This window comes from Numida meleagris, chromosome 1, assembly GCF_002078875.1.
Source record: "Numida meleagris isolate 19003 breed g44 Domestic line chromosome 1, NumMel1.0, whole genome shotgun sequence".
Taxonomy (NCBI): domain Eukaryota; kingdom Metazoa; phylum Chordata; class Aves; order Galliformes; family Numididae; genus Numida; species Numida meleagris.
In genome coordinates, this window is record NC_034409.1 from 53,606,196 (window position 1) to 53,619,573 (window position 13,378).

Below are 13,378 nucleotides of genomic sequence, written 5' to 3' on the forward strand. Positions count from 1 at the left end.
TATTCAATGTCTGTCTCTTCCTCTTCTGGCACCCGTGTGCTATCCAGTGTGATACTCCCTTGAAACCATGCTCTCTTGTCCTGAGCCAGTCCTGCAGTACCTTCACTGAGCTTCTCAACCAAATTGTTCCTTAGTAATTGCCCACGCAGCTCTCTCGATGAAAAATCAGTCCACTAAGAAGGACAAATGGCTGCTGGGAAACAGCAACATACTCAGTGAAAGTGGGATACCAAACAAAAAAGGTAAACTTGGGTGAGAGGTGTATTTCCCTGAAACTTGACCTTTTGACATGTAAAAGATAAGCTCTTAGCTATAGAGACTGCCTCTCCCTGTACATCCTTGTATGGATATATGCCCACACTGGTGCGGCCTCACCTTGTGTACTGTCTGCAGTTTTCGGCACCACAGTACAAAAAGGACATAAAACAGTTTGGGAGCGCCCAAAGGAGGGCTACGAAGATAGTGAAGGGTCTGGAGGGCAAGGTGTATGAGGAGAGGCTGAAGGCCCTGGTTTGCTCAGCCCAGAGCAGAGGGGAGGCCTCACAGCTGCTGCAGCTCCTCACAGGGAGCGGAGGGACAGTGCTGAGCTCTGCTCTCTGTGACAGCGACAGGGCCCGAGGGAACGGCACGGAGCTGTGTCCGGGAGGGGCAGCTGGGGGTCAGGGACAGGTTCTGCACCAGAGGGCAGTGGGCATGGAACAGGCTGCCCAGGACAGTGGGCATGGCCCTGAGCTGCCAAAGTTCAAAAATCATTTGGGCACTGCTCTCAGATGTAGGGTCTGACTTTTGGGTGGTGCTGTGTGGAGCCTGGGGTTGGACTCGATAATTCTTATGGGACCCTTCCAACTCAGGATTTTCTATGATTCTATGATGTGTATACATGTATGCATGTATATGTATGTAAATATGTAAATAGATGCACATATATACGTGTGTATGTACATACAGTGCATTTGTATGTTGTATGTATGCGTGCATATGAAATAAAAGGACGGTAGAGATAAAAGTATTCAGTTCTGTGGAACAAAAAGCACAGTGTATCCTACACCGTAAAGGCACGTGAGGAAATTTCAACTTGTATTTCTAAAGACTTTTTAGAAGTAAGTGCAGGGAGTTATTGTGCTAGAAATACATTTCCAGAAGTAACTCAGGGAGTTTGTTGTATGAGAAATCAGAGTCTTTTTTTAGGGATGAAAGAGGGCATGCAAATAGAATAGAAAAGTGAGTGTGGAAACAGGGAGAAACATGAATTGATATAGACAGAGCAAGAATTGCACAGGGCATCAATAGTGAGGATGAAAAGCTTGAACTTGACAATGATCTGAAGAGGCAGATGAGATATCTGGCAGGGGAAGTGGAAGATTTTAGAAGCCACATACTTTGTATCAGCTAGTGCAAGATCGGGGACTGGAAGGCCATTGGGGAAGGGTCAGTCACTCAGGCAAGACTAACATGAAGTGCAACTCATTCAGCTGGTATAAATCAGCATAACTACACTAATTTCATTGAAGACATACAGATTTATACCAGCTAAGTATGTATCCTCACAGATCTAGTGATCATTTCAGAAAAGTAGGGTTTCTTATGCAGGTATTTAAAGGATAAAACAGATCAGAAGGATGGAGAAGGAAAGTAGAGGGAAAGGATATTAATGAAAGATTTTAACTCTGATTCAAAATAACCCAGCTTCATTGTACTATTATAGATTATACTAGTCCTGACAGTGATCATCAGACTTGGTACTGGGCAATTTGGAAATGTTCTAGCATTTGGAATATGTATCTTTTCCCCTCTTCCCTCCTTATACCTTTTTATTCTCTTTGTCTGTGTCCAATTTTGGTAGAACTAATTGCAGTTCTCCTGATTCCTGCCAGACTTGAATCTTAAGTCTCACTGAATCCTCCTTCTGTTTTTTTTTTCTCAGCTTACGCTGAAGGCATGCATTGCCGCAGTAGTAGTACTTGGCTGCAGCTCCAGCATTCATGTCTGTATTAAATTCCTAACGACATAAACCACGACCGTTAAAGTATTTAAAAGTAGCAAGACAGAGTTCTGCTCTGTTCTGCTCTAAAAACCTCCACAGTGTAGGATTTGCTTTGTTTTTTGTGTTTTTTAACACAAAATATTTTACACTTGCTTTTCCCTTTGAAGGCTGCTTACAAATGCCACTAAACCATGATAATATAACAACCAGCTGTGCTGAAATGGAACTTTCTTGTCACCTCACCTTTTGGTCATGGGTAATCAAAGGTGGCACTCCACCCTGCCCATCCCTTTAAGATGCCTTTCTGGAAACAGCCTAATGTCCTGAACACAGAAGGTGCAATTCAACCAGGGGATCTGTAGCAGACCCATAGCTCTTACTTATGCTTGCAGAGGAGTCACATGAAAGACATGGTAGTCACTAAGACAAGAAAAAAAGTATTTAACTAAAGAAGTAGTAGAAAGTAGTTGCAATGTTTATTATAATTTTTAGTATTATCAGTGTTGTTTGTAATAGCAAAATAACTGAAGGCCAGAGCTGACCTTAAGATCGATTGTACCAAATTCTACGGAAGCTGGAATTCTCTAAAATCGAGAAAGGCATACAGGGAAGAGTAGGAAAAGGTTGTTCATGCTCTTTTCCACTGTGGAAGCTATTGATCACCAGATGAAACAAGCAAAAACCACATTCAATATAAGCAGAACCTGCTACTTCTTCACATGAGTCATGCCACGGGAAGTGGAGGAGCACTGCTGAGCACTACCACCACCCAGCTGCCCTGTGCTGTGCTCCTCACTGCTGCTGAAGGCACAGTGCTATGCTCAGTGGAGCTTCAGCCTGGTTGCATGCAGCTGTTGTTGTGCTTTCAGTATAAAATAACAGAGTTATTACCTCAGAGTGCTTATACCTGCGATATGTGAGACAGGCAAAGCGAGAGAGGGATTACTGTTATCAGTGTTATTATTAGTGGAGAATTGGGCAGAAGGCTGTTATGTGGCTCGTGCAGTGTCACCCGGGAAATCAGTATCGGAACTGGGAACTGAAATGAGATCTTGAGTCCCCTTCAACTCCTGAATTACAGGAACATACTTTCCTCTCCGTTAGCCACCAGAAATCTATGAAGTGTAAACTGAATCAAAGGCATTGAGTTGTCATGCTCAGAAGTATCTGTTTTTTTCCATGGAAGCCTCTTTCCAGCCACAGCTAAGCTTTAGCAAGGAGAGATGTGCTTCCCATCAAGTGAGCTCTTGGGGAGCCGTACTGTGCAAAACACCACATCCAAGCAGCTGCCTTCTACAGAAGCCCTGTCTCAAAGCTGGGCTGTGCTGGCTCATAAGGGACAACCAGGCTGTAATTCTGCCTGCTCAGTTCCTTCACAATATGGCCATGCCAGAATCATAGAATCATTTGAGTTGGAAAGGACCTTTAAAGGCCATCTAGTCCAACTCCCTTGCAATAAACAGGGTCACCACAGCTAGATCAGGTGCTCAGAGCCCCTCCAGCCTGACCTTGGATATCTCCAGAGATGGAGCATCCACCACTTCTCTGGGCAACCTGTGCCAGTGCCTCACCACACTTGTTGTGAAAAACTTCCTTATATCCAGTCTTAATCGCCCCTCTTTTAGTATGAAACCGTTTTCCCCTGTCCTATCCCAGCAGACCCTGCTGAAGAGTCTGTCCCCTTCTTTCTTACAGCCTTGTTTTCTGTTGTCTGGCTGTTGTTGGTGATGTATGAATAAGTAAGAAAGACAGCTTCATTTTCATAAGCTAACTTGTGCCTGGAGTAACAGAGAGGGAGAGAAGTGCACTTAATCATAACTGCAGGGCCAGAGCAGAAAACAATGACAGAGCTTTTGCTGTTAGTCACGGTATTTTATTATAATAACTCTTAGGAAGAAGAAACAGACAGCTGAACAATTCAGATTTATTACGGTAGCCACCGTGTTCTCATTTGCTGGAGAAATAGTTCAAGTAACTCCTTTATGCTTCCTTTTTACAAAAAGCCATGGTGGCAAGGAATGTTAGTCTTCCCCCCCCAAAAGGCTGAATTCATAATGTAGTATGATTGGAGGTGAGATGAGAATCGGGAAAGTTTCTGCTTGATGCTATGCATCAATTTGGCCTGTGCCTTATTTTGATAACTGCATGATGCATTTAACAAAACAGGTAACTAAACGAAATGACTGATAATGCTCAGACTCGCTATTCAAAGTGCAATAAAAAATACAGATATTAAAAAAAATTGGATGAGAATTTTGAATGAAATCTTTCCATTTGATCAAAATTGGAAGGGCAAAACTTTATGATTTTGTGGGGGTTTTGGAAGTTTTAAGTTTATAGAATGTGATAGACAGTATATATATTATACATCTATATTATGTGTCTCAATGGTAATATTCAAATGAGTGGGGTTGTGCATTTAGAAGTGGTTATTTTGATATCCTTAGATTAAAATGTTTTGGAACCTCCTTCCTAGAGTAAATTCCGAATTTCATTTTGTTATACTGATTGAGAGCTAAGAAAATGTTTGGAACCATCAACCAAACCATGCAACTGAAGTTCTGTTTTTCTGATCACTTCTGCCGTAAGTCAAAGTCATAGAGATAATGTAAAGGGAAAGATACATATATTCTTCTTTGGCAGAGAGAGCAACACTGTTCTCGACTAGAGAAAATAGGAATATAACTAGAGAAAATACTAAATGTTTCTTCATAACTTCCTACAAGCTCATCTGCTCATCTGTTTCATCTGCCTAGTAGATCTTTAGACACCAGCAAGATTAACAAGAGCCTGACAAGCAATATAATATCTGCCCTAGGATAGTACCTGAACATGTGTGGATTCCCAGACCATTGCAAAATCAAATTTAAAAGTGTTACCTATCACATCTTATTTTGTATTTATAGCAAGCTAAAAGGGCATGTGCAGGCAGTTATTCCAGCTCAGTTGATGCAGCGTTGTCACGTTATCTGATCTGTGTATCTAAGCCCTAAAGCTCACACGATGTTAATTGCTGCCTTCATCCATGTCCCATATCAAAGCACCAGGAATACTGAGAGCAGGATTTGTTGTGGTGTCTTCAAAAATAATGGGGAAAAGGGAAGGAAACCGTAAAGCTACTATAAATATGTGTGATCGTAATTTCCTAAGTCTTTTCTCTTTATCTTACCATGAAAAATAATAACCGAGAAGTAAGTATTTCAGGGGTACATTGTCAGAACTGAGATTTTGAACTGGTAGGTGGGAAAGCAAAACCATTAACAAGCAGCAAGGTTTGTTCATTTCTTATTATTCATCAGTTTGAAGGCTGAGCTGTCTGACTTGTTGGGAAATGCATGGGGCTAAAATAATGAAAGCAGATTGTTGCTCCCTGGTAAGGAAGTTCAGTATCTGCCACTTGCAAATGGAATTCTAACGTTTCTTTTGATGTTAATGGTGCTATCCTGCAAAGGATCTGTGGACTGCTGAGTTGTGAAATGTGCTGTTAGAATACGAGCAGGGTCACTCTCTTCCTACTAGCTGTGCCAATCCATCACAGCCCAGATGGACCTGCATTTTTTATTGTTTTTCTCGTTCTTTGCTAGCCATTATAGCTCCTTATTTTGATTTATTCTACCTCTTCTGTAAGGGAGTGGTTATAAAGAGCATGCAACCTTCCAGCATGGTATCAACAAATGTTAGTTTAAATTGTGCCCTTAAGCCTTTTTTAGCTAAGATTTGTATGAATCAGTTGAGGCCCCTTCCCTATTTCCTTTCACTATATGGCTCATGGGGCCTTATTTGTGTTCAGTGTGTTTTGTGTGTCCTACAGTTGAGATGCTGCAGTTTATTTGTGTGGAGAAAGAATGTGTCTTCTATGCATCAGTTGCTTCAGATGTATCTGTCTCTAATTTGTAATTCAGCTCATTCTCTTGCACATTGCGCTCTGTTAGTATTACCAGTTTTAAGTAGCTCCAGTGGGGTGAGAATGTATGGTATCCTTTATCTTCTCCCCTAGACTTTCCACTTTCTTAAAAAACTCATGAAGGAGTTTAATGTGAAAAACAAAATACGAAATATACACTAAAAAAGGAGAGACAACATCAGAAAATGAGGGCTACTATGTTATGATTAGGATAGAGCAGGTTGATCCTGAACAGTGGTATAGAGTGAGCCTGGTAATCTCTCAAGGTTATTTATAGATTGATTTCCGTTCACTCCTTGAAGGCTTTTGTAATGTGTAGTTTTCATTTATTTGTTATACGCACTGGCCACTCATTGCTGCTCACCCTCTGGAACAGAATTCAAGACACATGAGGCTTACTGACATTCCACTGCGTTAGGTGCCACAGGAGACTATCCCAACCACTTGGCCTATGCCAATGTCTTCCCAGCTGATTATAAAATTGAATCTGTCTGTGTGCTTTGCTTCTCAACCCAGTCTTGTCATGGACCATGCTGAATTTTTTATGATGCAGCTATGGTCCTACATAGGCAACATAGGCCGGTTGATAAGTTACTGCTTTCAGCATGCTCCTGTGACCATACACTCAGTTTTGTGGGCATAGCTGGGATTTGAAAATGTAATTTCAGATATGATGTTAATTGCTTTCTGAAAAGGCTCCAGAAGCATTTTCAGCCTTAGTCATGGTGCCCTCACTGTGTGTGTTCCTGCACCAGTACACCATTCCCCTTCCCTCCTTTAACTAGATCCAAATGCAGTTTTCCCTTTCCCTCTGTCCTCCATCACCAGAGCATCATTTCAATCACTTGTCTTATTTACATTTTGTGCAGTGCATTTCAGAATAGATAATTAAGTCCTTATCTATACAAACATTCACTTTTCAGTTGATTTTTAAGCAGTGCAAACCTTCTAGACAAATTTGATTTAAAGCACGTTTTACTCTAGCTAAAGCCAGCTGCTAATCAATGTAAGCTGAACCAAAATAAGCCCATTTAAAACCGAAATCATAATTCTCATGCAGCATTCCACATAGGCTTACCTAAATGACTTTTAAATTAATCTCTTAAATTAAAGCAGTGCAACTTACGTAGGTAAACCCTTAGAATCCAGTTTTTTCCTGAGCTAAAGGAATCTCTTTTGTAACTGAAAAAACAACCCTGGAACTAGGCGGGGAGAGCATGGGAAGAGAGTAATTTGTTATACTGAGCCTTGTTCTTCTATTATATTATCTCCATCAGAGTATAAACAGATCTTCATATTAGATGATCATTTTACCAACACTTACTTCTCACTGGGAGGATTCTCCATCATTGTGTTCCAAAATCAAGCAGCATTCATATTTGTCTGGGTGATATATTTTTGTCAGCATGACAAAGGTTCCCACAGTGTTTAATTACTCAGACTAGCCAGGGGAGAAGGAAAGAAATGAGCCGTGCTGAGTTTGCTGTGCCAGGATTGCTTTCTGTTATATAAGCAGGCATCTTCCTAATGCATGAAAGGAAGGCAGCTTCAGAACTGCTGTCCACTGTTGCCACTGCCTGTCCCTCTTTAGATTTTGTGTGTGTTTTCCAATGACTGACTGGCTTTTGTCTAATGATCCCCTTGCAATGTGCTCATTTCCAGGGCAGCAGGTTCTTGGCTTGGTGGAGAACCAAAGTGACTGGTATTTGGGCAACCTTTGGAAGAACCATCGACCCTGGCCAGCGCTTGGGAGGGGCTACAACACAGGTACTCCCTGAGGGTTTTCTTTGAGTTAACATTTGTGTTGTGCATGGAATCAGTCTCCTGGTGAGGAGTATGAGATGTGGTAACTCACATCTCCTTTCATAACCTACTGCAAAATTTGCCATTTAAAGCAGTAAAAATGATGCAGTGTGATGCATTTTGGAGTTTCTGTTCGTGTGCTACTCTGGGGGGAATATGTTCCCTCTCTAAATGATCTTAAGGGATATTGTATGGCATACTCTGGGAAAGGACAGCTTTTCAGCTGTCTGACACATCCTCAGCACTTCTGCAACATTTCTGTCTGTGATGAAGCGTATATAGTCCCAGCAAGACAGAAAGAACAGGAATGAGGGCTCATTTTCTGTAGAGAGGTAAATGGTATCACAAAATGTCAACCCAATAAAGATATAACTCCTGCAGGATGGCAACAGGGTCATAATTGTCCTAATAAAATGCAAACTACTGGCCATCAATTTCTGGTGCCGTGAGAAAGGAATAAAGGCACTGGATCAGAGAATGTATTAGCTTACAAGAGACAGGTCTTCTCGCTGATTTGTGTTTGGTATGTGAGAAAACATACCAGGTGCATAAAGAACGCACACATACATCTAAATCATTTTGATGCTAGGCTTTACATGCTGATGCAGAGAGTTAGGTCCCCCCTCTATTTGTAATAAAAGGGCAGAACAGATGGTGAAGCCTCTATTTAGAAAAGATGAGTCCATTTAAATATCCCTGCACTATCAGAAAATGATTTACCATAATAGTGGTTTTGCTTTGCAGAAATATACTGGATTGAATTAAACAGACTTACTAGAAAAAGGATTGCATGCAGTTGTAGCTGGGTCATCTGTATTTCTGTAATCATTTGTATATTTGAGGGAATCGTGCCTATTTTTGTGAATAGGTATTTCAGCCTCTGCAAGGCATCTCTCTTCAGTGAAAATGTTCAGGCGTAGCCTAACAGAACGTGAGCTGATAGGGATATAAGATTTTGGCAAAAGTTGTAAATCTCATGGATTTGGCCTGGAATCTGAAAGCTTATGTTATACAGAACCAAAGTAGTCAATGTCAGATCTGTTCAGTGTTACACCACAAAGCAATATCTTTTGCTCTGCTGAGAGATGACCACCTCTTACAGCTCCTTTCTTCCTGCTGCATTTTTACTCTTTCCTTTCTGCCATTTTAATTCTGTCCAAGAGAAATGTGACATATCCATATACCACTAGGCTGAGCCAGAAATGTACTCTATGTATTATCTAAAATGCAATTATTCAAATATAAATTCTGTAAAGCTTTAGGTTCTATTAACTTACTGATCTAAATGCTTTACCAAATGTCAATGTATCACAAAATTCTTCCTCTAGAAGCAAAAATAATTGAATGTCTGTAGTCTTTCTCATATAGTGTGTGTGTTAATTTGCAGCGTGTGTGAATACAGAGCTACCAGGCCATACATAATCCTGCACCTGATTTTAGTCTGCTCGCGGTTTTGTTCTCCAGACAATTCACGTGTAGTTATATATAATTGACAGGTGATTGTAATAAGTGGAATGACATTTTTTCAAGTACATGGAACAAGAGGTCACTGAGGGAAACAGTGCAATTTATGAGAGGTAGCAAATGGTGTTACTGACAGAATCAGCATCATTTACTATAATTTTTTTTAATTGAATTCATTTTTTGCCTCAGTAATCTAGCAGAGATTAGAGGTATGAATCTCTCAGGGTAGAAGGACAAGAAACTAGAGCTTGTTTGATGTGTTCAGCAAATTAAAATAATTGACAGTGAAGACAATGCTGTGGCCAAGGAGTATTCAGAAAACTAAAGCGGGGGTGAGTAAAGAGAGTCAATAACTCTAAACAAAATACTCAGAAAAGACAGTGGGCTAAAATGGAGGTGACTTAGAGATTCAGGTTTGCAGAGTCACGCTTGTGAACAGTGAAAGGGCCCCCCAAAACCTTGAGTATTTAATGAGCTAAGTAGAGATGGATGAGAGAGAAGCCATCAGACAGAGTTTGCTCTTGTGAGAATGTTTATTACAGTCCAAAGGGAAAGAAATTTTGATGTGAACCTTCTCAGCTAGACCCAACCCTGACACATTTGATGCCCGAGCATCTCTCCTAGTCAGAATTCTTCCACTGCTTCCTCCCTATTCCTAAAGCAAACAGTTTATCACTCACTTCTACTTTTCTATGCTGAAGCCACTCTGGACAATATACAGTCTGGGAGTCCCAGAAGGCAGGTACATTAAAGCTAAAGGTGTTTTTGTTCCTTCTCCACCTGCTATTTAAACCCAGTAAGCATGTGCATTCTCCTGTTCTTCTGTTCCCAGGCCAGATCTCCAGACACCCAACGCAGATTTTCAAGGAAAGATTTTTGGTTGGTTGATTTTTATCATTCTTTCACATTTGCACATTTACTTTAGTCTGTGATGGTGCTATCTTAGAAAAAACAGACCAAACTCAAAAGTCAATTCAGAGACAACTAAATTTGTGTTTAAAATGTTCTTATTTAGACCCATCCTTTATCTGAAATAGCATTCTCTTCCTTGAGCCATTTTAGAATCATAAACTCATAGAATCATTAAGGTTGGAAAGGACTAAGATGGCCTAGTCCAACTGCCAGCCCATCCCCACCATGCCCACTGACCATGTCCTCAGTGCCACATCCACATGGTTCTGAAACACCTCCAGGGATGGTGACTGCACCACCTCCCTGGGCAGCCTGTGCCAGTGCAGCACTGCTCTTTCAGAGAAGAAATGTTTCCTAACATCCAGCCTGAACCTCCCCTGGCACAACTTGAGGCCATAACCTCTCATCCTCATCTGCCAGTTGTTACCTGGCAGAAGAGGCCAACCCCCACCTAACTACAATCTCATTTCAGGTCATTGTAGAGAGCAATAAAGTCTCTCCTGAGCCAGACTGAACAATCCCAGTTCCATCAGCCGCTCCCCATAAGGTCTGTGCTCCAGACCCTTTAAATACTTGTCCTTCTGTACCACAAAATACTGAGTTTTTTTCTGTACTTCACTGATTGAAACTCCGTAAGCTACATAATCAAATAATTTTTATATGATGTTCACTCTATTTTGTTGACTCCACTGAAATTAACTCTTGCATCAAGACTATTCATACATTAGTTAAATCAAACTCTTCTCTCCGTGTAATCTGTATTGTCTTTTGCTGACTGTACTGTGCTTCCAATAGTATTGCCTGAGCTGCCAGAGGATTTTTCTCTTTACAGATGTTAAACTGACAGCTCCAGAATTGCTCTGTATGGCTTGATGTTCATTTCTGGAGTAGCAGTCATCTTAGTCCTCAGAAAAATACCTTGTCAAAGAAATTCTCAACATAAAAGCTTTTAGTGCTTTGTCTGCATTATACTTTCCATCATGGGGGAGGTATAGCTTTTAATAGCAGTTTCTTGCAACTCCGTTGTCATGATTTCAAGCCACTTCCCCAGCTGGCATACATCACCCCTGGCTTCCCTGCCTCTCTGCAGCGGGGCCGATTTACAGCAGCTCAGAATCACACCCTGAGCCTCTCAGATGGAAAGAGTGGATCAGACTAAATTGTACAAGGCAGTGTATTCAGGGAAGTTTTCAAGACCTGTGAGAATTTAGTCTCTTGACAAAAACGTCCACTATTATTGAGATAGCTCAGAATTCTTTTTCTATCATGCCACAGCATGAGAACCATTTCTCAGAATGACCCTTTCATCTGTGGGTTTGTGAAGTTCTTATTGAAATAGACACAATGAAAATTAGGGCCAAAACAGGACAGGATGAACAGCAGTAAACTGAGGAAAGGACAAGCACCTATAAGTCTGGGACAGGGCTGCCGGAGGAGATTGTCAGAAAAGGTAAAGAGCCTCAGGCTCAATCTGTTTTCGGTGTTATTGCTTCAGTTATCACTGGAAATTTAGCACTGCTGCTTGTTCTGCAGATTTCAGATCTAAAGTTTCCTCTTGTTTTCTGTCTCAGAGTCAGAAAGTCTCATCTTGCTCTGAATCATGAACTGATTAGGGACATCACTACCTAGGAACGTGAGCCGCTTTATCCTGAGACAGCCCAATTCTGAAATCAGGGTGCCAGGGAGTTTCTGCAGAAACTTCATCCCAAGGGATTTGAGACTTCTGAGTCACAGAAGCCCATCCTGAGGATTTGAGGCTTGTCTAAATATTCTGCCTTGGTGGAACTATGAGGTGCTCTAAGGAGGAGTCTTACAGCTTGAGCTCCCACGCTGAGGGATGTCACTTTACCAGATTTGTGGATTGAGAACAGAAGGCAACGGCTAGCACCTAACAATTACCTGCCTACGTGTGCATCGTGCATTATTGCTTCCATGTTTGTAATGTCTGGAAGAAAGCTAGAATGAATCTTTCCTTAATTGTTAGCCTGAAGAAAGGACCTATGAAGGATGAATTGGAAGTGGGAAGCATATGTTATGTCATTTTTGCATAATATTTAGCAACTACGAAAAATAAAGGCAAGTGTAGGGCAGATTGTTTATATGAGATTAGATGAGATCACATCTTACACTGCTTCTTGATGATACTGTGCATCTTCAGTGCAGAAAGCAAACAACCAGTAAAGCAATGCAAAGCAGGTGTGAGGGGGGTCATGGCAGTCTGTGAACCTGGGCTGGAAACACAGTAACTGCTTTCACCTGGGTACCCTTCTGCTCATGGCAATGTAATAATGGATCTGATTCTAGAAATCGCTGAGCACTTTTGATTAATTAAAGATTGTTTTTTTTTTCCAAGAACTTTCACTGTTAATGCTTTACATAGTTATTGTTGCCTAATTCAGGCTAGATGTGTTACCAAAATGTCAGAATTCTGTGAGAATCACTTGAATATGGCAGTGATTTGCCAATTATGTTCCATAAATTCTGACTAAAATGAGTCCTTTTCTCCATGTGGTGCAGACGGGAATGTAGTGGTTGTTTAAGAGATGAGATTTTTCCAAATTGTCTTAGTGAATGAACAAGTCAAGAGAACTCATGGGTTATTGAAATTTTAAGTGCTTGCCATCAGGATCTGACTTAGTTTAGCTGTGCTGTTTCTAAAACCATTACATTATTCCTACTTCCCATTACCATGCCTTATACCAGTAATTCAGGAACTGATATAATTAGATTTGATTCTAAATGCAGAAGCCTTTAAAAACAGACGCGAAGTACATTTTAATGTTTAAAAAAATAGAAAGAAAGAAAAAAATGAAAAAGTAATTCCAGCAGCAGTGTCAAGGCAAAAAAGTAACACTCTCAGCACCCACTCAGATTCATGCTGTATCATTTTTTTTATTAGATTTTTCCTTCTTTAAGATACTGTGAGTTCATTCAGCAAGTGTTGCTACCAGTACAAAGCATGCTTGTATGCATATGCTTTATAGTGCACAAAGTGCATTTTATATACAAGTATCAAACACATTTTACAGGTAGTAGTTTAGGAAGGGACAACATATTTTTGCTGCTAGGTGCAAGAGGAAATCCCGTCTGTTTCTGTCAGTGGTGGGAATCTAAAATGATAACCCAGATTTTCAAGACCACATCCTGATTGTTGTTGTCTGTAGTCTGTAGCTTACACTTAAAAATAAGCTATCTAAAAGCTGACTACCTTCAAAGAATAGCTTCCTTTTCAGTCTTTCTAACAGTTCCTAAAGCATGTGATGTACTGAGAACTTGTTTACAGCACGCTTGACATTTCTGAAATGTGGGTC

At 40.7% G+C, this 13,378-nt stretch overlaps 1 protein-coding gene across 2 annotated transcripts in view; it reads left to right on the top strand.

Annotated features, from left to right (window-relative positions):
* Positions 1–13,378, top strand: part of LARGE1 (LARGE xylosyl- and glucuronyltransferase 1) — a 280,363-nt gene that overhangs the window by 205,538 nt on the left and 61,447 nt on the right. For both annotated transcript variants that reach the window (XM_021386388.1, XM_021386379.1), the window contains one exon: positions 7,551–7,655. In XM_021386388.1, the coding sequence (XP_021242063.1) occupies positions 7,551–7,655 (105 nt within the window). The remainder of the gene's footprint in view (positions 1–7,550; positions 7,656–13,378) is intronic.